Source organism: Scyliorhinus torazame, chromosome 2 (assembly GCF_047496885.1).
Source record: "Scyliorhinus torazame isolate Kashiwa2021f chromosome 2, sScyTor2.1, whole genome shotgun sequence".
Taxonomy (NCBI): domain Eukaryota; kingdom Metazoa; phylum Chordata; class Chondrichthyes; order Carcharhiniformes; family Scyliorhinidae; genus Scyliorhinus; species Scyliorhinus torazame.
In genome coordinates this window covers 359,298,152-359,321,454 of record NC_092708.1, presented here as the reverse complement: position 1 = coordinate 359,321,454, position 23,303 = coordinate 359,298,152, and the positions used below count along the sequence as shown (strand labels likewise).

General features: G+C 43.9%; 1 protein-coding gene across 1 annotated transcript in view; it reads left to right on the top strand.

Moving 5' to 3' along the window:
* The window catches only part of sgpp1b (sphingosine-1-phosphate phosphatase 1b), a 44,616-nt gene extending 27,921 nt beyond the window's left edge, over nucleotides 1-16,695 (top strand). The window contains exons 2-3 of the mRNA XM_072492138.1: nucleotides 2,960-3,049; nucleotides 10,596-16,695. Coding sequence (XP_072348239.1) covers nucleotides 2,960-3,049; nucleotides 10,596-11,147 — 642 coding nt within the window. The 3' untranslated portion in view covers nucleotides 11,148-16,695. The remainder of the gene's footprint in view (nucleotides 1-2,959; nucleotides 3,050-10,595) is intronic.
* Nucleotides 16,696-23,303: the final 6,608 nt, after the last annotated feature.

Here is a 23,303-nt window from a genome sequence, read left to right as displayed (position 1 = left end):
AACTTCAGAAGTATGTACCCACTTGCTATTCTTTTAAAGGAAAATTTGCAGAGCCATGGGGGAGTGGGGAGGTGGCTCTTTTGAAAGAGGTGGCACAGGCACGGTGAGCTGACTGGCCACCTATGCTACTGTTCACATGTCTGCACTTTTCAGATACTGTGTATTTTCAGTGTTTTCTGTTTTGTAAGGTTTCCTGTAGTTTGAACGTTTTGCCTAATTTAAGTGTTACAGGTGGTTAGTTTGAAACTTTACACTATATAGGTTCATTAAACCTTTATTCATGCTGTTACCATCAGTCTTGACTATTCCAATGCTTTCCTGCATCCCAGAGTCTACCCTCCTAAGAGGCCATTCAAAGATCTATTCTTTATTTTCTTAACTTTGACCAAGTCCTGTTCCCCTGTGATCGCTGACTTTAATTCCCTCCCAGTCAGGCAGCATCTAAAACACACTACCTTTTTTCAAATTTGAAGATGGCCTTGCCCCTCACTGTCTCTGTAATCTCCTCCAGCCCCTCAACCTTCCGAGATGTATGTGCTCCTCTAATTTTGGCGCCTCTTGCACCCCTGATGTTAATTGCTCTACCATTGGTGGCTGTAAACTCTTGAGCATTCTTGCTTTTCTGTGATATTTCTTAAACTTAACTCTTTAACAAAGCTTGTTGGTATTCTTGACTTTTTTAATTTTGTGCAAAACTTAATTTAGATAGAGAATCCCTCTGCTCCTGAAAGGATTCCCACCTGCTAGTGCAAGTGTTTCTTTTTTTAAAACCTCTTTCAAAAATGTATGGTCAACACGAGGGTGGGTGTTTGAGTGTCTGCCAATTGTGTGCTTCTGTTTGTTTATGATTTTCTGAATTTTGCTTTTCCAATTTATTTCACATTCTCTAGTCCACTCAAATCTGTTGCATGTGATGCGCCTCAAACTGCAAAAACAGTCCTACAATTCCATTCCAGGTTCAGTCAGTTAGAATAGGACGTGTGTGTATCCCTTGGAGCCAGAATGTGTCTGAATGCTGCAGATATGTTTTGCTTAAAAGCCACATATCCTAATGAAAGGGGATAGGTATCAGAAAGAGATAAACAACTGGCACATCAGAATTTGAGTAGTTTCGTGACTAGAACTCTTTTTTTTGTGCCTGGTGATTATTTAGTCTACGTATAAACACAACATTGCAATGTGGGAAAGTTCTTCTGATTTTAAAGCATGTGTTTATACAACAGGGGTGGATCAGAACGCTCTTGAACTGCAAGTTATTTTGTCCTTATCTTGAACCAGTAAAATCCAGTCATGGGGGAATATCAGTGCAGGCAATTGCTTGTAAAACTGATTAAGATTAACTGATGAGGTTGCATGAAGTCCGACTTTGTTTCTACACTCCCAATGAAAAAATGCCACGGGTGAGCTGTTGTGCTATGTGAATGCCAAATTTTATCTTTACTGCTGCTGAAAAGTTTACCATTGGTTTTTAACTGCCTCTTTTAAAAGTTAGACATGGGTTTTATGTTTTACATTAGGAGCAGTTATGGAATCTTAAATGACAGCAAGCATATAAAATATTGATGTGGTATAACCACAATTCTGTCAGCCGAAGAGCAGTGATGGGAAACATAATAGAAGTCTTACTAACTTAGAAAAGTGGAACCTCATCAGAAACTTAAAAATATAAGTTAGCATGAAGAGGTAACAAAGTGGAGATGGGTAATGCAGTAGATGTAATTTCAGTGCCACTTAATAAATGGATGAATATGGTCAGAACAAATGGGTAGTCAAGTTAAGGAGAACTAGCTGTTCAGAGTGGCAGAGGATGGAATATGGGGGTCCCATAAGGATCAGTGCTGAGAAATGTATTGTAACAATTTAGACTTTGCAGTCAATGTTATTAAATTTGCAGATCACACACCCAAGTGTGGAAGGATGCAATGGTATTCATCAATGCTGAAGGGGACTGCAGCAAATTACAGAAGACATTAGTAAACTCATTGGCCATGTAATTGGCAAATGAATCTCTCCACTCGAAAATGAGGCATTACATTTTTGCAAGTAATAATGAGGCCACACGTTATTTGGAAAATAAAAATCGAAATGGAGTAGAGGAGCAAAGGGATCTATCTAGGCGTTTAAATCACCAAATATAATAATGCATGTTAATCAGACCATTTTTTAATAAAAAGCAGAACAAGTTTTTCTATACAGATAGAATGAAAAGCAGAAAAGTTATGCTAATCTTGTATTGGACATTAATTAGACCGAGTATTATGTGCAAGGGTGATACCAGAAATGAGGAATTACCTATCCGGGAAGAAATGTTCTTTATGCAGAGACTCGATTTGAAAAATAGATACAAATTAACAGTGCACTGTAACCACAAACTGAGGTTGGTGTTAATTTTATAACTTCCAACCTTTTTATGAATACAGGCACCTAATTGTACTTTTCTACATGTGTGTAGCATACAAATGGCAATGGTGGTTTTGCCACCTTGTAATCCACATTGTAACCAGTGAGCTGACAAGTGCAGTGTGATTTTTGTGGGAGGCGGGTGCAGAAAGACAGCTGTAACTGTGTATTTGAAGGCCTACAAAAACATTACTGAGATGTTTAATCGGTCAGTGATGTTGCACTGTTACTAATGTTGAAAATATTTGGTACCACTAACACTTATAGTCTCTTTTGTTTTCTCTCCTAACGTCCCACCTTCTTGTTAAGATGCAGTGCCAAGATAGATTAACTTCCAGTATAACTAATATGAAAATCTATATGCTTTGAATCGCATTATAGAAGATGAACATTCTTTAGATAGTCCTTGATATCATTTAGAAACAATGGAACCCATTCAGTACTTGACATGCTTAGAAGTAAGTTCAGGTTTGTGTGTTAATGGCCACCTGTAAAATAGAGGTGTATTTATTCAAGTTGTGAATTGTTCATTGCTAACTTTAAAACATTTCTTTGTCAGTATCCGTATGCATTTGGACTACTCCTGGCTTCAAGCTGGTGTATCCTTGTTTGTCTTAGTCGACTCTACATGGGAATGCATTCTATTCTGGTGAGTGAATCACAAGATTTTTCAACTACATTGCTTTTGATTAGGGTTACTTATTGGTTACATGTACTTAAAGTTTATTTCAATTATTGTTTTAAAAATATTTTTCAGTAGAATTTCATTTATAACAGTGTACATAATATCAAGATGAAAATGGATGTTACAACGTGTAATATTGGGGAAAAGAGAAGAAAACATGAAAAACAGCAGAATGCAAAGACAAAATAGATATCATGGGAGACCCACAAACTTCTGTGGGGTTGAAGGCTCTATAGAGCCTATGTACTGGTATGGAGGGGGCTGTTTGTGGACCTCCTCGGTGATCAGCTGCCGTGAAGTTTTGTGCCCCTCCAGTCTTCGTTGCCTCCTGATACTGAAACAAGCTGGCGGGGAGGGTAGCCTGCTTGGCGTCAGCTGGGCACAGTTTGTTGTGGTGGCTTCCACCTGTGCACTTCCCATGAAGAACTCGGCCTGTTCCAATACCTCGAAGACCACCACCAGTGGGAATGGCTCCACCCTCACCCCACAACCTTGGACATGGCCTCAAAGAGGTCATCCAGTACCTGACTAGCATGGAGCAAGACAAAAACATGTGGGTGTGGTTGACTGGGCCTCCCTGGCACCATTCATATTTGTCCTCCATCTCTGGGAAGAACCTGCTCATCCTTGTTCTGGTTAGGTGTGCCCTGTGGACCACTTTCAGCTGGGCATTAGGCGCAGCCCTATGCATGTGGAGGTGGAGTTCACCTTAATAGTGCTTCGCTCCAGAGTCCTCCCCCTATTTCCATGCACAGTACTTCCTCCCATTTCTCCCGTGTCTTGTCAAGAGTTGTATGTATCTCTTCTAGTATCCTCCTGTACATAGCGCAGTTACTATCACAAGTTTACCTGCAGTCAGAGGTCTGTCCAGTCGTGTGTCCTGGCACCTGGGGGAGGGTCGTCATTTCTTTTCGGAGGGAGTTTCTAATTTGCATGTATCTTGGCTTGTTTCCTTTTGGGAATTGAAACTTGTCCATGAGTTCCCCCAGGTTCGCTATTCTGCTGTCCACGTATAGATCCCATCGGTGTCCCTTCGTCCTATCTCCATCATTTGAAGGAGACATCCATCATCACGGGGATGAATTTGTGGTTCTTGCAGACAGGGGCAATGACTTATAGAATCATAGAAGTTTACAGCATGGAAACAGGCCCTTCGGCCCAACCAGTCCATGCCGCCCAGTTTTTAACCATTAAGCTAGTCCCAGTTGCCCGCACTTGGCCCGCACTTACATCGCAGTTACACCAATGTGGTGCCGCAGTTGGTTCCACGTTCTCAGCGTGACCATTTTCTGTGTGTGCGTGCGTGCGTGAATGCTGTACATGAGGCATTCAGCAGGTCCCTGATGTTGGCTGTTAGTTGCCTGCCCCTCACAAAGCCCATCTGATCTTCTGTGACTACCTCTGGCATGCAACTCTCCAGTTGCCTCACCAGGGCCTTCGCCAGGACTTTGGTGGCAGTGTTTAGGAGTGAGATGGATCTGCATGACCCGCACTCCGCCAGACAGTAGTCGTTTTTTCAAAATCAGTGATGGTGAGTCCGGTGTCAGCATGAGCGGCATGGTCCCTCTCATTAGCGAGTTGTTGAACATGTGTTGGTGCAGTTTGTTTTTCATTTATAAATCCACTGGCAACCCGTCTGGACCCAGTGACTTCCCCGACTGCATGGAGTTAATACTCTCCATGACTTCCCCATTTCCTTTTTCAATAAATTTAGAATACCCAATTATTATTATTTTTCCCCAGAGCTAGGCTTGAACCTGGGACCTCGGCGCCATGAGGCAGCAGTGCTAACCACTGTGCCACCATGCTGCCACATGGAGCATTCCCATTATTTAATTAACATATATCCCCCATTTTAAAAGGCATTGTGTTTCTGATCAGCACTACAAGCAAGTATTGTTGCTTTGACATAGCTATTGCATTTTTACAAAACAATTTGTAGGGCAGTCAGGGTTTATGGATTAACTATCTGTTTTCAAGCAGATGTGCCTGAAAATCTCTCAAATGACACCCTTGCACTGCAACAGTGGTATGAAAGCATGGCGGAAACTTGTAGCCACAACTTTGTGTATAGTCACGAGTGCTGAGATATATTGTGCTCTTGGAAATGCGCACCTTGAACACAGATGCCTATTGTTTGTCAGCAAGGCTGTAATGCTCGTTAATGCAGTTGCAGTGGATATTCTGTCTTTTATCATGCCCATAACAAATTTAGTTCTCTAATTTTATAATTTAATACTTCTCTCCCCACCTTCAGCCCTGTAATTGCTAACTCTTGGAAAATCATAATTGATACTCATCATTTCCTTGCCTGCCATGTAAATGTGTGCGTATATTTCTATAGTCGTAGGGCTCTGAAGCTGGTTAGAACATGGTGCTTCAATTGCTGCTGCTTCTGAGCTGAATAACTCAACATTGGCTTGGGTTTAAGTCTGGGTAACTTTCTGGGCTACATGGTTAACTATTGTTGCCTGTAATCATTGAGCATCGAAGACTTTGCATGTCTTTTGTTAAAAAGGTATTTGTCAGGTCACTGTTGTTAGCATTGTCTTGGATCTTGAAAATGCAGCTTTGGGATGATTCCGTTGCGGTAATGCTGGAAAACAGCCGTGATTTAAAAACCTTTTCTTTTTTTTTTTTTTACAAAATATGCTTTTTAGCTATACTTTTTCATTCAAATCTTGAAATAATTTTTTTAAATCGCCACCTTTGCTTGTCAGGGCAGGTAACAGATTCTCTCATGGGTTTGGCCACATTGCGACATTTTCACCCACAGGAAACCTTCAGCTGTCTAATTGTCACAGCCTGGAAATATGTGGTTCTTAGTATTGGATAATTGTTCCAATCATGTAAAAACTAGCATGAGCAATGATTAAGGCTTCCTGCTTATTTTCTTGTCTGATGTAGGACTTGGCAAGGAAATGGATGCACTGTAGCAAATACAGCTAACTTTATACAGTAGCATTTTGCATTTGGGGAAAATGGATTAATGGTTTGGTTGTCAGGCTAGTAAAGCAGGGTGAGACCATGTAGGGATTTAAACATGAGGATGACTTTTAATTTTGGGTTTGGGGGAATTGGGAGCTGATGCAAGCAAGCAAAGAGTTAATTTGTGAACAAGTACTGATGCAGGATTTGGGCGGCACGGTCGCACAGTGGCTAGCACAGTTGCTTCACAGCGCCAGGGTCCCAGGTTCGATTCCCGGCTTGGGTCATTCTGTGCGCGGAGTCTGCACATTCTCCCTGTGTCTACTTGGGTTTCCTCCAGGTGCTTCGGTTTCCTCCCACAAGTACCGAAAGATAGATGTGCTGTTAGGTAATTTGGACGTTCTGAATTCTCCCTCTGTGTACCCGAGCAGGTGCCGGAATGTGGCGACTAGTGGCTTTTCACAGTAACTTCATTGCAGTGTTAATGTAAGCCTACTTGTGACAATAAATATTATTATAATACAGGCAGCAGAGTTTTGGATAAGCTGATATTTGCAAAAGATGGAAGTCAGCCAAAAAGAGTACTGGAATTGTCCAGTTTGAAAGTGATGAGAGCTGCAGAGGCAGTTGGATTTAAGAAGGGGCAAAATAGGGCACTTGAGAATATCATAGAATCATAGAATTTACAATGCAGAAGGAGGCCATTCGGCCCATCGAGTCTGCACCGGCTCTTGGAAAGAGCACCCTATCCAAGGTCAACGCCTCCACCCTATCCCCATAACCGAGTAACCCCACCCAACACTAAGGGCAATTTATCATGGCCAATCCACCTAACCTGCACATCTTTGGACTGTGGGAGGAAACCGGAGCACCCAGAGGAAACTCACACCTGGGAGGATGTGCAGACTCCGCACAGACAGTGACCCAAGCCGGAATCGAACCTGGGACCCTGGAGCTGTGAAGCAATTGTGCTATCCACTAACCCTAATAGTGTTGAAAGCTCAGCTTAGTGATAGATGGGACACTAAGTTTGCAATCTGATTCAGCCTGAGTTAATGCTCAGGAAAGAACTAGAATCTGCATGAGGGTACAAAGTTAGTGGTTGATGAGATGAAGGTTATCTTAAATGTTCTGCTGGCAGAAATTGCAGCTAATCCAAGACGAGCAGTTAAACCACAAGAGGCAGTGAAGAGTGCTCAGTGGTCCTGTGGTAATGGTGCAGGAAGAGAAGCCACTGGCGAAATTGCACACCTTCTAATTCTGTGATTTGGAGTATATGAATGAATCTGGTTAAATATTGTACTTCGGAGGGTGACATGGTGCAGTGGTTAGCACTGCAGCATCGAGGACGTGGGTTCGATTCTGTCCCCTGGCTACTATCCGTGTGGTGTTTGCACATTCTCCCCGTGTCTGCGTGGGTCTCACCCCCACAAACCCAAAGATGTGCAGCGTAGGTAGATTGGCCATGCTACAATTGCCCCTTAATTGAAAAAAAATGAATTGGGTAATGTAAATTTATAATAAAAAAAATTGCACTTCGTGGATGCAGTTTCTACTTTGTAAGGTTTAAACCTTGCTGTAGTTTGTGAATACATCAACATGGATATAGAATGTTTTTGACAATAATAGGCAATTGGACATTATTAGCTGGATAATTTTCGGCAACAGATTTGATATTAAAATGACGGAACGTCATCAGATATATGTTTTCAGTAGGTTTAGTCCTTACAAAATTCTGGTAAATTTTGACATTTCTTGAAATTTCTTTGGGAAAATAGTACACGGCCAAGTGAAAGGAAGGACCTGAGCTTGTGCAATGGATGCGATCAACCATGCCCTTTTCCTTCCCTCGTTCACTTTCCTATTTCTTGCTGCTATTGTCTCGTTTTTCTCATTCTCATTCTCCCATTCTATCTCATTGTCTCCATCTCCCTTTAACTTTATCTCTATCTCGGTCATTTGCTATATCTCTCCTGTCTCTATCTGAATTACAGTACAAAAAGATACATGAGCTTTCCGAGGGGTTCGAGAAGATTGAAGAGAATGCAGGGAACTATAATGCTGCAGTAATAAGTGTGTCAACTTCTAGCAATTTGAAAGGAAAGGGGACAACAGTACCTATGGATGAGGGAACACATACAATATCTGTGAGGACCAGGGAGGGAAGTTTGCAGTTTAGTGGGAAGCGAGTTGCAGTAGGAAATTGGGTTTGTGGACTTGATGAGCTTGGAAAGGGCATGAAGGGATTGGGTTGGGGGGAGAAAGGGGTGGAATAAGAAAGACCAGACAAGGTATAGTTATATGATAGGATAAGGACAGCTGGAGAGATGGGAAATCAAATAGTGAGGTCTTAAAGCCAAAGATGATAGCCTGACTAACCAACAGATAACCACAGTTAGTCTATACAGACTGCCAAGTAAGAGAGTTCCAAGTACGACCCAAGGTTAAAATCCAACAAATTGCAGAGTTGCCACACAATCAACCATCAAATTGGACAAGGAAATCACAAATCCAATAAATATAAAGTAGAGCGATGTCCCTTTCCCGGAAGTTGAAAATCCTGACAATGTGAATAGATCAGTGGATCACCCAACATCAAAGATTGTTGGAGAATGCTGATTGCTATGGCTACAACACTATCTGTCACTTGCTTTGATCCACCCGTGGAGGTTTCCCTACTGTGACAAAGTGATAGTTTGACAACAATTGCAGCACCATTTATTATATTTTAAAGCAAACAGATGCCACTTTGCCAGAACAGGGGTGAAGCGCATTTCTCAGTTATTAACATGCTTCGTGTACTGCTCCATGTACTGTCTTCCCTTGAACATAACATAGATAGTGATTTGGAACTGTCCCTTAGTCTCGCTGTACTCCTGCAGATTAATGATATTTACATTCAGCCCAGTGTTGTAATGTAAACAGTGTTTGTCTTTAACTCGGGTTGGGCAGCAAGTGCTTTAACATTATCTGTAGCATTGCCAAATTACCGTTAGTAGTCATCTCTTTCTGACCGTGCTAATTATTTCCGTTTGCTTACTGTTACTTGGGGTCTAGTTTCTAGCCCACGGGGAAACATTGTGATTTTTTAAATATATACAGTTAAAGACATTGTGGAGAATGGCGCAAAAGTGAGGAAAGGAATGTACTGTGCAGGTTAGGGAGTTCAGTCTCTTCCTGATTTGATTTATTTAAACCTGTTCTAGCAACAGAAGCACCAGCACACTTCCTCCCATTCCACTACCATTGTTTAATGGTATAATTCCTTTCCAGGAGGATGAGACTATTTTTCCCTGTACTAGATGCACTCTCCATGATTAGGAAGGCATGCAGCTATAATCTCCAATGCCACAATGATACTGACATTAAATAAAGTGCATCCCAAGTAAATATTTAATGTACCTATGTTTTACATCTAGAAAGTAGAGTTGAGGCCAAGGTCAGTTCTATTATTAAATACCTACACCACAGGGACTGCAAAGGTACAAAAAGGCAGCTGACCACCACCTTCTTGAGGGCAGTGAGGGATGGGCAACAGATACTGGCCTAACCAGCAAGGCTTACATCCTGTAAATTTGCAAAAATAGGCTCGAGGGCCTGAATGGCCTACTTCTATTTGTTTTTTTATGTTCTTTTTGATTTTTTAAGTCTTACTAGTAAGGTTTCTCTGAGTTCATGCAGTGTTTTTAAAACATTGTCTAAAGCCCAAGAGATTTTCCTCCTGTGATAAATCTGAAGGTCATTATAGGGGTACAACTGAAAACAGTCTCCAGTGGTTCTGGGACTGGAATTGTGAATTGTCTCAAATTAGCCATGTGTTGCACTTGGCCTTATGGTTTCTAAAGTGGAATCCATTTACAGCAATAACTTTAAAACTTCACGGCGGCACGGTGAGGGATGGGCAACAGATGCTGGCCTCACGACGCTGAGGACCCGGGTTCGATCCCAGTCCCGGGTCACTGTTCGAATGGAGTTTGCACATTCTTCCCATGTCTGCGTGGGTCTCACTTAAGATAACCCAAAGATGTGCAGGGTAGGTGGATTGGCCATACTAAATTGCCCCTTAATTAGAAAAAAAAAAAGAATTGGGTACTTTAAATTTATTTTAAGAAAAGAAAAAAAAACTTAAGACTTTGCCAAAATAGTTCACAGGAGTGTTAGTAAAAAAACCTGATACTAAGCCACGTAAGGAGATAATAGGGCAAATGACAAATTATTTGATCGAAGAGGTAGGTTTTAAGGATGTCTTAAAGGAGAACAAAAAGGTGGAGAAGCACCCTAGGTCCCTGTCCGTGTGAAGTTTGCCCATTCACCCCGTGTTTGCGTGGGTTTCGCCCCCACAACCCAAAGATGTGCAGGTTAGGTGGATTGGCCACGCTAAATTGCTCCTTAATTGGAAAAAATGAATTGGATACTCTAAATTTATTTATTTTTAAATAAAAATAATGGAGCAATTTGTACAAAGCTATCAAAGCACATAGGTCATAGTTGACAGCTTTTTCTAATTTTGAAGTGAATATAGTTTTTGGACTATTCTGAAGCATTGTTTATATGCATATTGACTTTGTTTCTTCTCTACCAGGACGTCATCGCTGGCGTGCTTTACAGCATCCTGATCCTAGTAATCTTCCATCCAGCTCTGGACCTAATTGACAACTTCAACTTGACCTACAAGTATGCCCCTTTATTCATCATCAGCCTTCACCTAGGAATGGGACTCTTTTCATTTACCCTGGACACATGGAGCACATCGCGTGGTGACACTGCTGAAATTCTAGGCACAGGTGCGGGTATCGCTTGTGCATCTCATTTCAACTATATGTTTGGCATATTGCCAGACCCTCCACTTGATGTTCTGCCATTTTCTCCTCCAGCAATCACCATTAATCTCATTACAAGAGCTTTTCTGCGTTTTGCAATCGGGGTGGTGGTCCTGTTACTAACCAGAGCAGTGCTGAAAGCATGCACTATCCCTCTGGCCTGCAAGATATTTCGTATTCCATGCACCGACATTCGCCAGGCACGGAAGAGAATGGAGGTGGAACTTCCCTATCGTTACATGACATATGGCATGGTGGGATTTGTGGCCCTGTTTCTGGTTCCCTCGTTATTTAATTACCTGAATCTCTCTTGATGGGAGAATAAGGTATTTTTGGCAAAGCTATTGTAAACATGGACACAAAGATTTAAGTGGATGTTCCAAGCCATTTACCTGTTCCTCCCATGCCCCTGGGCAGGCATCTGTTTGGCTACATATGAATGATATAGTTGCCTAGAAGAGAATGCTGAGGTGTGACCACAAATTTAAGAAGTTGACTGTTTTTCCTATATCTAGATGGACAATTTCTGAGATTAGCCTTCTGAAGAGCATATGAGGCAAAGGAACTCTTAATGGTTATGAAAGTTCTTATGTACAGAAATATAGTAATAACAAAGACTCTCATTTCAGGTATCTGATGGCTTATTCAACTGTGCCTTTTAGTTTATTGCATAAGAATTGCTGGGATTTCAGTAGTGATATCATAAATTTAAACTGCCTCAGATGATGTTTGTAGCACTTTTCTCTGACATTCCCTTCCACCCATGTTGGGTTTTTGGTCCTGTTTAATTGTTTCAGCTTGATCCCAGCCCCAGGTCACTGTCTGTGTGGAGTTTGCACGTTTTCCCTGTGTCTCCGTGGGTTTCACCCCACAACCCAAAGGATTGGCCATGCTAAATTGTCCCTTAATTGGGAAAAAAAATAATTGGATAATCTAAATTATTTTTTATAAGTTTTAAAAATTGTTAAAGCTTGGGCCATGCTCCTAATTCACAACTGTGAAAGTACTGAAATTGTAAAGTCTTTCATTTTGGCACTTGAACTTTTTTTTTTAAATAGTATTTTTTTTTCATTTTTGGTTAATCAGACATGTTTTTAAGTCAAGCTCTGGAGTATTGGAATCCAAGATGTTATTTTGCAATTGATAACACTGGATTTGATGCTCTTGAATTACAACAGTGTGCCCTTGTGATTAAATTTTCAGCCTGAGATCTAGTTAAACTTAAATTGCTTTGATCCCACGTTTTAGAGGCCGCATTGGTTTTGGGACTCCTACCTGGTGGCCACCTTGCATAAATGCTAAAGATACTGGTGATTTCCCTCACTGAAGTATACCACAGTAATGGCTTGTTGTTTCCTGCATGGCTTTACAGCCTTGCCTCTTGTGTAATGCAGGGTGTGGTGAATCTGCTGCCATGTGGGGAGACTTGATCTAAAAATCTCTTCTAATGGTTGATGTCCTTGACTTCCCTATTCTGTGGCGTATGTTATCATGAAGGATGTGAAAGTTGCTTTCATTTGAAGGTTACTAAATAGAATCTGGACAATCTATCTTTCTAGGAGGGCGAGCTTGTTATTAGAATCTCGTTTCCTGCACAGTTTGAACATTTCCCAGTAGGAATGCCATGCTTCCACAAAAAAACATATTTTTTCATTGTATCTTTTTCTCAAACTCAGTTACTCACACCATTTCCCTCTGTTATTGGTTTGTGAAAGTGGCTGAGTGACCTGCATAACCACTGACATCCTTTCACCAACAGGAACTCCAGCTGTGCAAATCAGTACATAGCATTAATCACAACCACATTGTAGTTAAATTGAAAAAAGTTAAATTTTTCATCTGCATGAAAATTTGAGTCTGTTCCAGTTTTTGTCACACCCACAGCATTAGTCCTCGCAGCAGAAAGCTCAATAAGTGTTTGAGTTTTTGGCTGTATTGCATGCCACCCTGAAGACAGATTGACTATAGCTCTGCTTTTGAATTGACCATCCATTCTGATTTCATTCTTCTCTTAAATCAAGGTAGCATTGTGGATAGCCAATTGCTTCACAGCTCCAGGGTCCCAGGTTCGATTCTGGCTTGGGTCACTGTCTGTGCGGAGTCTGCACATCCTCCCTGTGTGTGCGTGGGTTTCCTCTGGGTGCTTCGGTTTCCTCCCACAGTCCAAAGATGTGCAGGTTAGGTGGATTGGCCATGATAAATTGCCCTTAGTGTCCAAAATTGCCCTTAGTGTTGGGTGGGGCTACTGGGTTATGGGGATAGGGTGGAGGTGTTGACCTTGGGTAGGGCGCTCTTTCCAAGAGCTGGTGCAGACTCGATGGGCCGAATGGCCTCCTTCTGCACTGTAAATTCTATGAAGGTGCTCTGGTTTTGTCTCCGCAAAAACTTTTGTATCAACTAAACCTGCTGCTCTGGTGTATGCAGCAGAATATTTTTCTCTTGTTGAGCACTGCAAAAAATCTGACTTGAAACTTTTAAAATCTTGAATTTTAAGGTAGCTTGAGTTTTGTTACCCCTCTACCAACTCGTCTGTACCACACCACTTCACTGTTTTCTGAAATGATTTACACTAATTCCGTTAACGCAGAGCTGCGTAATGTCTTGTCAGCAAGGTTCTGTTGTGCGTCTTTTGAATGAACATGAAGAGGTCTCTGAATATTCCTCCCATTGGGTTTTATGCTTCCTGGGTCACATTGGTGTGCAGGATGAAGATTAACTAGTGTGCTAAACTTCCGGAGTCTTGTTTGCAAAAAGAAAAGTCTAACTCCTGCACTTGACAAAATAGTCTATTTTCTTCTTGTACCATTCTGTAACATTTTATAGACATACCCAAGGAACTCCTATTTTACCTCACTGTACTGAGGTAAAATATTCAAAGAACAAAGAAAAGTACAGCACAGGAACAGGCCCTTCGGCCCTCCAAGCCCGTGCTGACCATGCTGCCCGACTAAACTACAATCTTCTACACTTCCTGGGTCCGTATCCCTCTATTCCCATCCTATTCATGTATTTGTCAAGATGCCCCTTGAATGTCACTATCGGCCCTCCTTCCACCACCTCCTCCAGCAGCGAGTTCCAGGCACCCACTACTCTCTGTGTTTTTTTTTAAAAAAAACTTGCCTTGGGCATCTACTCTAAACCTTGCCCCTCGCACCTTAAGCCTATGCCTCCTAGTAATTGACCATTGGGGTGGGTTATGATACACTTGCAGCAGATTTATTTTGAAGCCTCTAACCTACTTACAGTGATGTGAACATATAATTATTACATGTAAATTAATATTCGTGTTCCCATATTGATAGTGAGACAATGAATTATCTCTAGTGCAAAAGCAGCTGAACTTCTTTGAATTTTGACCACAATCACTGATTTGAATTCAATGCGTTCATTTCATTTTGCCATCCAGTGAATGGATGTGTGGAGCTGAGATCAAGCCTGGCAATGATTGAGACCACTACCAATGATCTGCAGATACTGTCCAAGCCCAAACATTACACCTTTTCCCTTTATTATCCTGATGCAAATTTTTAAAAAACCTAATGGGCAAACCATAAAATATCAGTTGCCCGTATATAATCTCTTTATGGTTTTTTTAATAAACCGTGCAGGGCTGATTTTCTTTTAACCTGGGGACCCTGGGCATGTGCTTGATTTGAGTGCTGAACACTTTATTTCCAGCTCTTAACAGCATTGAATAGCATTGTGGGCCTGATGTCTAAAATATACACTAGTAATTCCTTAAACAAGGGTTGATTTATAAGGAAGGTGTGTGTTCCTTCATGCAAATGCACATTTTTGTTTCAGCTCTTGGTGTTATGGCGATTGGATCATGGAAAACATGTTTAAATGTGCACTATTAATTTAATATAAGTAAAATCTATGGTTATGCTGGAACTACATTCGAAACTATGAATAATGTAGTCATCCGTCCTAAAACCGGAACTACTTGAATATTGAGGTACAATTATTGGTACAAGTGCACAAAGTTTCTTTGGATATTCCCCTCTATTTATTCCACATGTTTGTAAATGAGGCTTGTTGGAGTTTGGGCCACAAAGTGGTTCCTAATGCTTGATGAGTGCAGAATAATACAATTCTTGTTACACATCAACAAACATTTTTTTTTCCAGTACTCCAAGATCGAATATGCTTTTCTATCTGGATGCAAAGGCTTTCTTTTCATGGTGCATGTTGTAAAGTAGAACCAGAGAAGTGTTTCCCCTGTCCTGGAAATAAACACAAAATTGGAAACTTGTATTAAAAATTCTACTCCAAAATATTACGGTCCTTAAAGGGTGAAACAGGTTATTTATTAAAGCACTAAATGCAATTCCTTTGCTTTACTGAAAACTGGTTGAAGATTCCTTCTGAAGTTAACAAATCTATTGACCATTAACAGTTTGCAAGGTCTGACAGTTCACCCAGTAACTTGGCCTCCTTGTCCTAATTTCCTTGAGTGCATATGCAGGAGAGTTGCTTATGTGCTGAAACTGCCTGGGCACTGTGCCACTGCCTGATTGATTTGCTGAGATAAATAATCTCCTTGCAAATGATGTGCATGTAGAATGGCAGACACAAGACATCTGAAAGGCAAGTCATGCGGGAGTGGTCTGTGGGGAAGATTCGTACTGGGTTGGGATCACACTGGCAAACAGTGAATTCCTGTAAAAAGTATATGACGCCATCTCGCTGTCGACTGTCCATGCAACTCATTAGTAAGAGGCCCTGTCATTTCAGACCAATAAAATGCAGAGGGGGAATTTCATAGTTGTGCAATTATTTGTGGAGTCCTGGTAAAATAACAGCCTATCGACTGCCTCGGATTGCAGTGGTTGTAGGAATTGGCTGTTTTCAAAATTTACAATTGCCCTTTCAATCTTCATTTGGACAATTCACAAAGATTGTGGAGTTAAATAGATACATTTCATTGTGTCATATGCTTCAAATTGTAATGTAATCACTTGGATGTTATTGACTAAATGGATTTGTGAATTCATATGAAACCACTCGACCAACAAAAATGCATGATAATCCTTCTGTGCTCACTGCCAGAACATCTGTATACTGTATGGGATTCTTCAAACTGAAAGATCCATGAAGTGATTTAAACTTAACTAATGTATTTGCTTCCTGTTACTTTATTTTAAAAATTGTTTCCTATTTTCTCTTGGATCATTAAACTTCTCAACCCCTTTTTTTTTTTTTTTTTTTTTTGCTCTTTCATCAAGTTAAAGCTATTCATGTGATGACCTTTCCTCTTTGCTGACAAAAAATTTGTGCTAAAGCTGTTAGTCATTAACCGCCTGTAAACTAATTTAGTTGAAAACAGGGATTTTTTTTTTTTTTTTGTTGTCTGTCTGGTTTATAGATTTTATTTTTAGCCAATTCCAGCTTTCTGAACTGCTAGCATTGTGATTCAACATGGTCTATTTTAGCCCAAAAACTTTGGACAGAAAATCCTTTACTGCAGCTAATCAGGATGTCACATGTGAGCGCAACCTATATATGGAGCAAGTTGGAAAAATGGAATGATCTGAATGTGAGAAGTTTGGTTTGTTTTCTGGAATTTTTACTGTATCTGGTCAAGGAATATTCCCAGGCAGGGGCACACACTGGGAAGAGTGTTCAAAGTCCATATTTAAACACGTGGTACGATTCTTAGCTGGCATATATCCATAGCAGAGCTTGAAAAAAGAAAAAACAAAGCCAAACCATTGTCACGGGTATATGAAGTGACTGAAGAAATGTACTGGTAATTAAATGTTTAATTATTATTTGAATGTTGAACAGTGATGAACAAAGATGCACTGCATTCTTTTACTTAAGTTAATAAAATGTGGAACAAAATGTTTTTAAAAGTTATATTATAGCGCCAGAACAGTATTATTTTTGGTCACATGAATGCATTTGTTTTTTCTCAAACTCTTAAGATCTTAAATGTTGGTTTTCAGATCACAATCTTCTTGCCTTGAACCCCGTGGCTTTAAATATTGCAACAGTTGTGTGTTGATCACTGATTTCTCCTCTCTTTCTCCCCCCCCCCCCCCCCCCCCAATCCATGATTTCTCCTCTCTTTCTTTCCCCCCCCCCACCCCCTCCACCAACCGTGTTAGCTCTGCTGGCCAGCAATGTCTTGTATGTGACATGGCTTACAATTCACTTAAGTAATTGCAGTTTGCACTGAGCTTAAAATAAAAAGTACAATGAAATTTGTCTGACTGACTGGATTTTTGTAAGTATATTTTTTAGAATAGTAAAGTGCTGGCAAAGTTACTTGAGCAGGAGCTGGTTACCTTTTTAATCTTTTTTAAAAATAAATTTAGAGTACCCAATTATTGTTTCTTTTCCAATTAAGGGGCAATTTAACGTGGCCAATCCACCTAACCTGCACATCTTTGGGTTGTGGGGTGAAACCCACGCAGACATGGGAGAATGTGCAAACTCCACACGGACAGTGACCCAGAGCTGGGATTTGAGCCTAGGTCCTCAGCGCTGCAGTCCATGTGCGATCCACTGCACCACATGCCGCCCCCTTTTTAATCTTTTATTGACTTTCAGCAGAATTGCCCAATAGTTCAGACAGCAATTTGCCATCAATAGTAATATAAAAGTAAAACTCAGGTGCTGGAAATCTGATATAAAAACTGAAAATGCTGGATATACTCAGTGCATCTGGCAGCAGCCATGGAGCAATTTACTATCAACAGTAATATGAAAGCAAAGTACTGAAGGGGCTACAGAAAATGCTGGATAGACTCCGTGTGTCTGGCTGCATCTATGGAGCGAAAACGAGTTTTTTAATTTTTTCAGTCCTTATGACCCTCCTTCAGAACTCCAACTTGGCAATATTAATTCATTCCACCTCCTACATTTGATTAGAATGAATTTTTAAACACTTGTATACCTTTCTGAATTTCAAAATTTGTTTATTGTCCCTCCCTAATTTACTTTGGGATGGTGATGGTGAACTGCTGCAGTCTGTGGTCTAGCGTGCACACACAACTCTTGAGGGTGTTCTGGGATTTTAACCCAGTGCCTGAAGAAACAGCCGTATAGTTCCAAGTCAAGATGGTATGTGGCTTGGAGGGAACTTGCAAGTGGTCGTGTTCGCTTGCACCTGCTACCTTTTCGTTCCCTAGGTGGTAGAAGTCGCAGATTTGGATGGTATTGTTGAAGGAGCCTTGCTCAGTGGCTGTAATGCATCTTGTGGATGGTCCCCACAATGGGCCAGTGGTGGAGAGAGCGAGTGTTAATGTGATGGGTAGGGGTGCCAATCAAGCTGTCCTGTATTGCCTTATAGGGTGTTAGGCTTCTTGTGTTGTTGGAGCTGCACCCATCTGAGCAAGTAGAATCCATTACCCTCGAGTCATACGGACTTCACACATTAAGGGCGTGATTCTCCGGCTGTGTTATGCTCTCGCTCAAGAAAAACAAGGGCGATGACTAGTGGGAGAGGCAAAAAACGCGAACCTCTCAAGACTCCAAACAGTTTGCAATGCAAAAGGCCTGTTTCCGCAGGTGAAATCAGGGTCTCGCTGTAGTGTGGCAAGAAACTAATTATTACCACTTAAGCCCTATTTCCAAACAATTAACGAGGGAGCTGCCCCACATCCAGCGTCCTCCCCAGCAAGTGGTCACATTGGCACCGATTAGTGCTCCTTTTGAAAAACATGAACCTGGCAGACGGGCTTCTGTGGGGAGCCGAGGAGGTGAGTAGCCATCTTGCTCACTGGGTGCTGTACTGGCCACCCCAGTGCTCGTTGGGGGACCCTTGGCAGTGGGTGGGTGGGACCCTCTGCAGGGATGGGCCACCATGGGTGGGGGAGGGCAACGGTATGCAGTATTACCATGCCAACCTTTGGATCATGTGTACCTGTTCCTGGGACGACCCTTGTCCCTGCCTGTCTGCCCCATCGGCCACCCCTAGCACCTACCAACTGCCAAGGCCTCTGGCCATGTGGTTGAAGGCTATTGCTAATAGGGAATTGGCAATTGTGGTTCAAGTGAGCACTTCACACAACTCAAAATGGATCCCTGTGGGTGTATGGGCCATCCAGCATGTGGGAGCCAATTCCTAGCATCCCAATCACAACCTGATGCTTGAACACTGTGCTTGAACACTGCAGGAGGCAGCACCACACACTCTGCCAACATCCAAACACCCAGGGGATGGGACGTTGCTCCGGGGACATGCCCATGGAGGGTATGTGAGTGCCATGGGGAGGGGGAGATGCCTGGAGAGATGGGCCAACGGTTCGGAGGTCAGCCCGCATTGCAGCCGAAAGTGCCAGAGGCATACTGGTTGTGCATAAAGGTGTTCGTGTTTTACGATTCCTCACCCTCCCGATGGTGCTTCTTCACCCCCTCACCCCAGTGCCTTCGGGGATCCTCAATGTGCTTGGCCCTCCTAACTCTACCACTACGCCTCTGTGTCCCCAGGATGCACATCTGAGGTGGAGGCAGACAGTTGTTTACCTCGTCCTGTGGCCTTTGATGCCCCTGGCAGGCGTCCTCAGGAGTTTTGGGCCAGAGGGCCCCAATTCACTTGGCAGAACATGCAAAGCCATGCTGCCCTGTCCCATGTGCTGGCTGTGAGATGTGGCCTCTTCCGAGGCGTGAAACGCGAAGGAGCTGGTGGTCACTGTCGCACTCCATGGGATGGTCTGGGTTGGCACCCAGCGTTCCCTCCTCGGTGCCCATAGGGCCCTGGCGTTCACCTTGGGACAGAGAGGCAGCTGGTTCGAGTCCCGGTTGCCCCTGCATCACCTGGCTCTGCCAGACGTGGGGGTCCGCCATGGTCCGCACCATCATGTTGATGTCGACACCATCAGTGATGCTCTTCAATGACTGGGCATGCTTGGCAGCGCCTCGACAATGCCCACCTACGACTGGGACAAACTCCACAGTGTCCCCGCCATGCCCATCTGAGAGTGGGGAATGTCCTACAGAACCTCAAGGTCAGTCAGGTTCTGGGTGACATCACACAGCGAGGTGGACATTCTGCCTAGACCCTCAGCCATGGCTGTCACCGACTGCGCAGTGCCTTGGAATGCCTTCACTAATGGTACACCAAGCTCTCCATTACGATCTATGTGCCAGCAGTTTTGGCCTCTGTGCCACACATTGCCAGCGATATCTTGTGCACCCGTAGCCATTGGGATTTCTCCAATCGGCTGGCCACGGATCTGCTGGAGTGACGCTGACATTGCCGTTTGAATAATGTCTCCATCAGCTCCGGGATGACCTCTTTATCAGGCTGGGACCCAGCTGGATCCTGGGATCCAGCAGACCTCCAACTGCTGTCTCGCCTGGGGGTTCCTGCCTCCACCTGATGTACATCAGCAGCTGTGTGGTGCTCACCAGATTGTGCCCCAGAAGCCTGACCACGAACATTTTCCACCGAGATGTGGGTGTGTGTATCTGCGCTGGTGGAGGGTGGAGCTGTGCTGCGACTATAACTGTGGCATCCTCCGAGCTCTCAGGTGGTCTCATGGGAGACTGGAGAGGGGGCCAGCCCCAATGGGCCAGTGCCATTGGCTGGAGGACCTGTGGCACAATTGATGTGTGGTCAGTGGGAGGTATGGGTCAGTCAGTAAGGCAATCAGCACTCCTGTTTGTCAGGTCCTCTGGGTGGACCTCGTGGTTCCTCACCCCTACGGGGCCTGACACCCTCTGCATTGGTGACTGCCCTGTCCTCGGCCACACCGGTCACCTCAAGGGCACGCTCCTCTAAGGTGGTGAGGATTCTGATGTCCGGCACACCAGTCTGGGCCCTCGCAGCGATTGTTGGCGAGTCTTTCCCGAGGAGACCGAGGGCATTGTTAGCCACATGCGTCGTTCACAGTGCTGGATGTGAAGGAAGGGTTGCCCGGTGTAGGTCATTGACCTTGTTTCCTGCACCGTAGGCCAGTCCTCTTGGTCACACTTCCCGAGCTCACCGCCACCTGAACCCATGCGGCACTGGCTGCCCTATGGCTGATCCTCATTGACCCTCGGGGAACAGGACATCTCCTCCTCCCCCCCCCAGGGTCTCCACAGCATCTAGCAACCTCCCCAGGTCAGTGTCCCAAATCTTGGGGCTGGTCTCCTTGGCGCCATTGTTGCGAGCTAGATGGGGTTGGCTGAGTAAGTGTTGTTTAAGCATTTGTTCGCAGGGGGCTGGCGAGCCTTCATTTGTGGCGAGAAGCCTGTGAAGCCTCATTTAGTGGACCAATTAACATCGAATAGCGTTGCCGGCCTGGCTGGGCCGAGCGGCCAAAGGCTTGCAGCAATTTCTGCTAGCTACAACACTTGGGGCTCACGTCCTAACTGTACCTCTGCGTGAATGCAGCCGGACCCACTTCGAGTTTTTCCAGAATGGGGTGTGAAGAAAGGGGGAGGGGTTTTGGAGAAAGTGTTTTAATTTCAGATTCCAGCATCCACGCTATTTTGCTCTTTTTATAATCCATCACACTCCTGATTTGGGAAGTCGAGGTGAACTTCAGAATTCCCAGCCTCTGATCTGTTCATGTAGCCATTGTATTCCTGTGGCTGGCCCAGTTAACGGTCAGTACTACACTCTGGCATGTTGATGGTGGGGGATTCAGCGATGATAATACTATTGAATGTCAAGGGGAAGTGATTAGATTCTCTTTTGGAGGTAGTCAGTGTTGTGTTGGGCGCTCTGGATCCGTGAACACATACAGGTCACCAACACTTAAAATAGTGCAACACTATTTTATTTAGTCATTAACAGTTTAACATACTCTCACTGTGGGTTAACACGATACTAGCTTTAAATAAAGACCTTTGCCTTGTCCTAACCCGTCGATGCACTCAGCACATGGTGAATGTCTGTGCTGCAGGCTGTGAGTTCTGTCCTACTAGGAAGCTGCAACTCGAATGAGCGGGAACTCTGATGCCCCCTGTCTTTATAGTGCGTGTGCTCTAACTGGTGATTGGCTGCGGTGTTGTGTGTGTTGATTGGTCACACTGTGTGTCCATCAGTGTGTGTCTGCACCATGATATACTGGTGTATATTATGACAGTGTCTGACATTAGTGTGGTACGAGTGTTGTATGCCATTTAGCTCAGGCCTGGTTTTTGTTCAGACCTTACTACATACATAAATAGGCCGTTTACATGGGCTGCTTTAGTACCTTGACTAATTCCTGAAGCAAAGTCCTGGGGCTCAGATGATTGGCCATTTATTTATTTTATAAAAATACATTTATTCAAGTTTTTCAACAAATTTTCAACAAACCTCGCCCCCCCCGCCCCCCCCGCCCCAGCAAAACAAGAAGAAAGAAACAAGAACACAACAAGCAGAAATTATACATTGGATTTCCCCCATATACAGTAACCACCCCATATAACAGTAAAAAACACACATAGGGAAAAAAAAAACACCTTAACCCAAACGCCACCCCAAAAGAAACCCCCCTCCTCCCCGCCCCTGGGCTGCTGCTGCTGACCTCCTCCTAACGCTCCGCGAGATTGTCTAGGAACGGTTGCCACAGCCTGAGGAACCCCTGCACAGACCCTCGCAAGGCAAACTTTATCTTCTCCAGCTTGATGAACCCTGCCATTTCATTTATCCAGGCTTCCACACTAGGGGGCTTTGCATCCTTCCATAGTAGCAAAAATCCTCCGCTGGGCTACCAGGGACGCAAAGGCCAGAATACCGGCCTCTTTCGCCTCCTGCACTCCCGGCTCGTCCGATACCCCAAATAATGCTGATCCCCAGCTCGGCTTGACCCGGGCGTTCACCACCTTGGACATAGTCCTTGCAAAACCCATCCAGTGCCGGGCACGACCAGAACATATGGACGTGGTTTGCCGGGCTCCCCGAGCACCCCCCACATCTGTCCTCTGCTCTCACCGACAAAGTACATCACGATTCCGGTGGTGGCGGTGACGCTGAAGATCTGGGGGCAGTCCTCCAACCCAAAGAACCTACTCAACCTCACCCCTGTTATATGCGCTCTGTGAGTAACTTTGAACTGTATTAGGCTGAGCCTGGCGCAAGAGGACGAAGAATTAACCCTACTCAGGCATCAGCCCACAGACCCTCATCTACCTCCTCCCCAAACTCCTCCTCCCACTTGCCCTTTAACTCCTCCACCGAGGCCTCCTTCTCTTCCTGCAGCTCCTGGTAAATCGCCAAAACCTTGCCTTCTCCAACCCATACACCCGAAATCACCCTGTCCTGAATTTCACGTGCTGGAAGCAGCGGGAATTCCCTCACCTGTCGCCTCACAAACGCCCTCCCTTGCATATACCTGAAAGCGTTTCCCGGGGGTAGCCCAAACCTCTCCTCCAGCGCCCCAAGCCTCGCAAACGTCCCATCGATGAACAGGTCCCCCAGTCTTCTAATCCCTGCCCGATGCCAGCTCCGAAACCCCCCATCCATCCTTCCTGGGACGAACCGATGGCTCTCCCGAATCGGGGACCAAACCGAGGCTCCCACCTCGCCCCGTGTCGCCTCCACT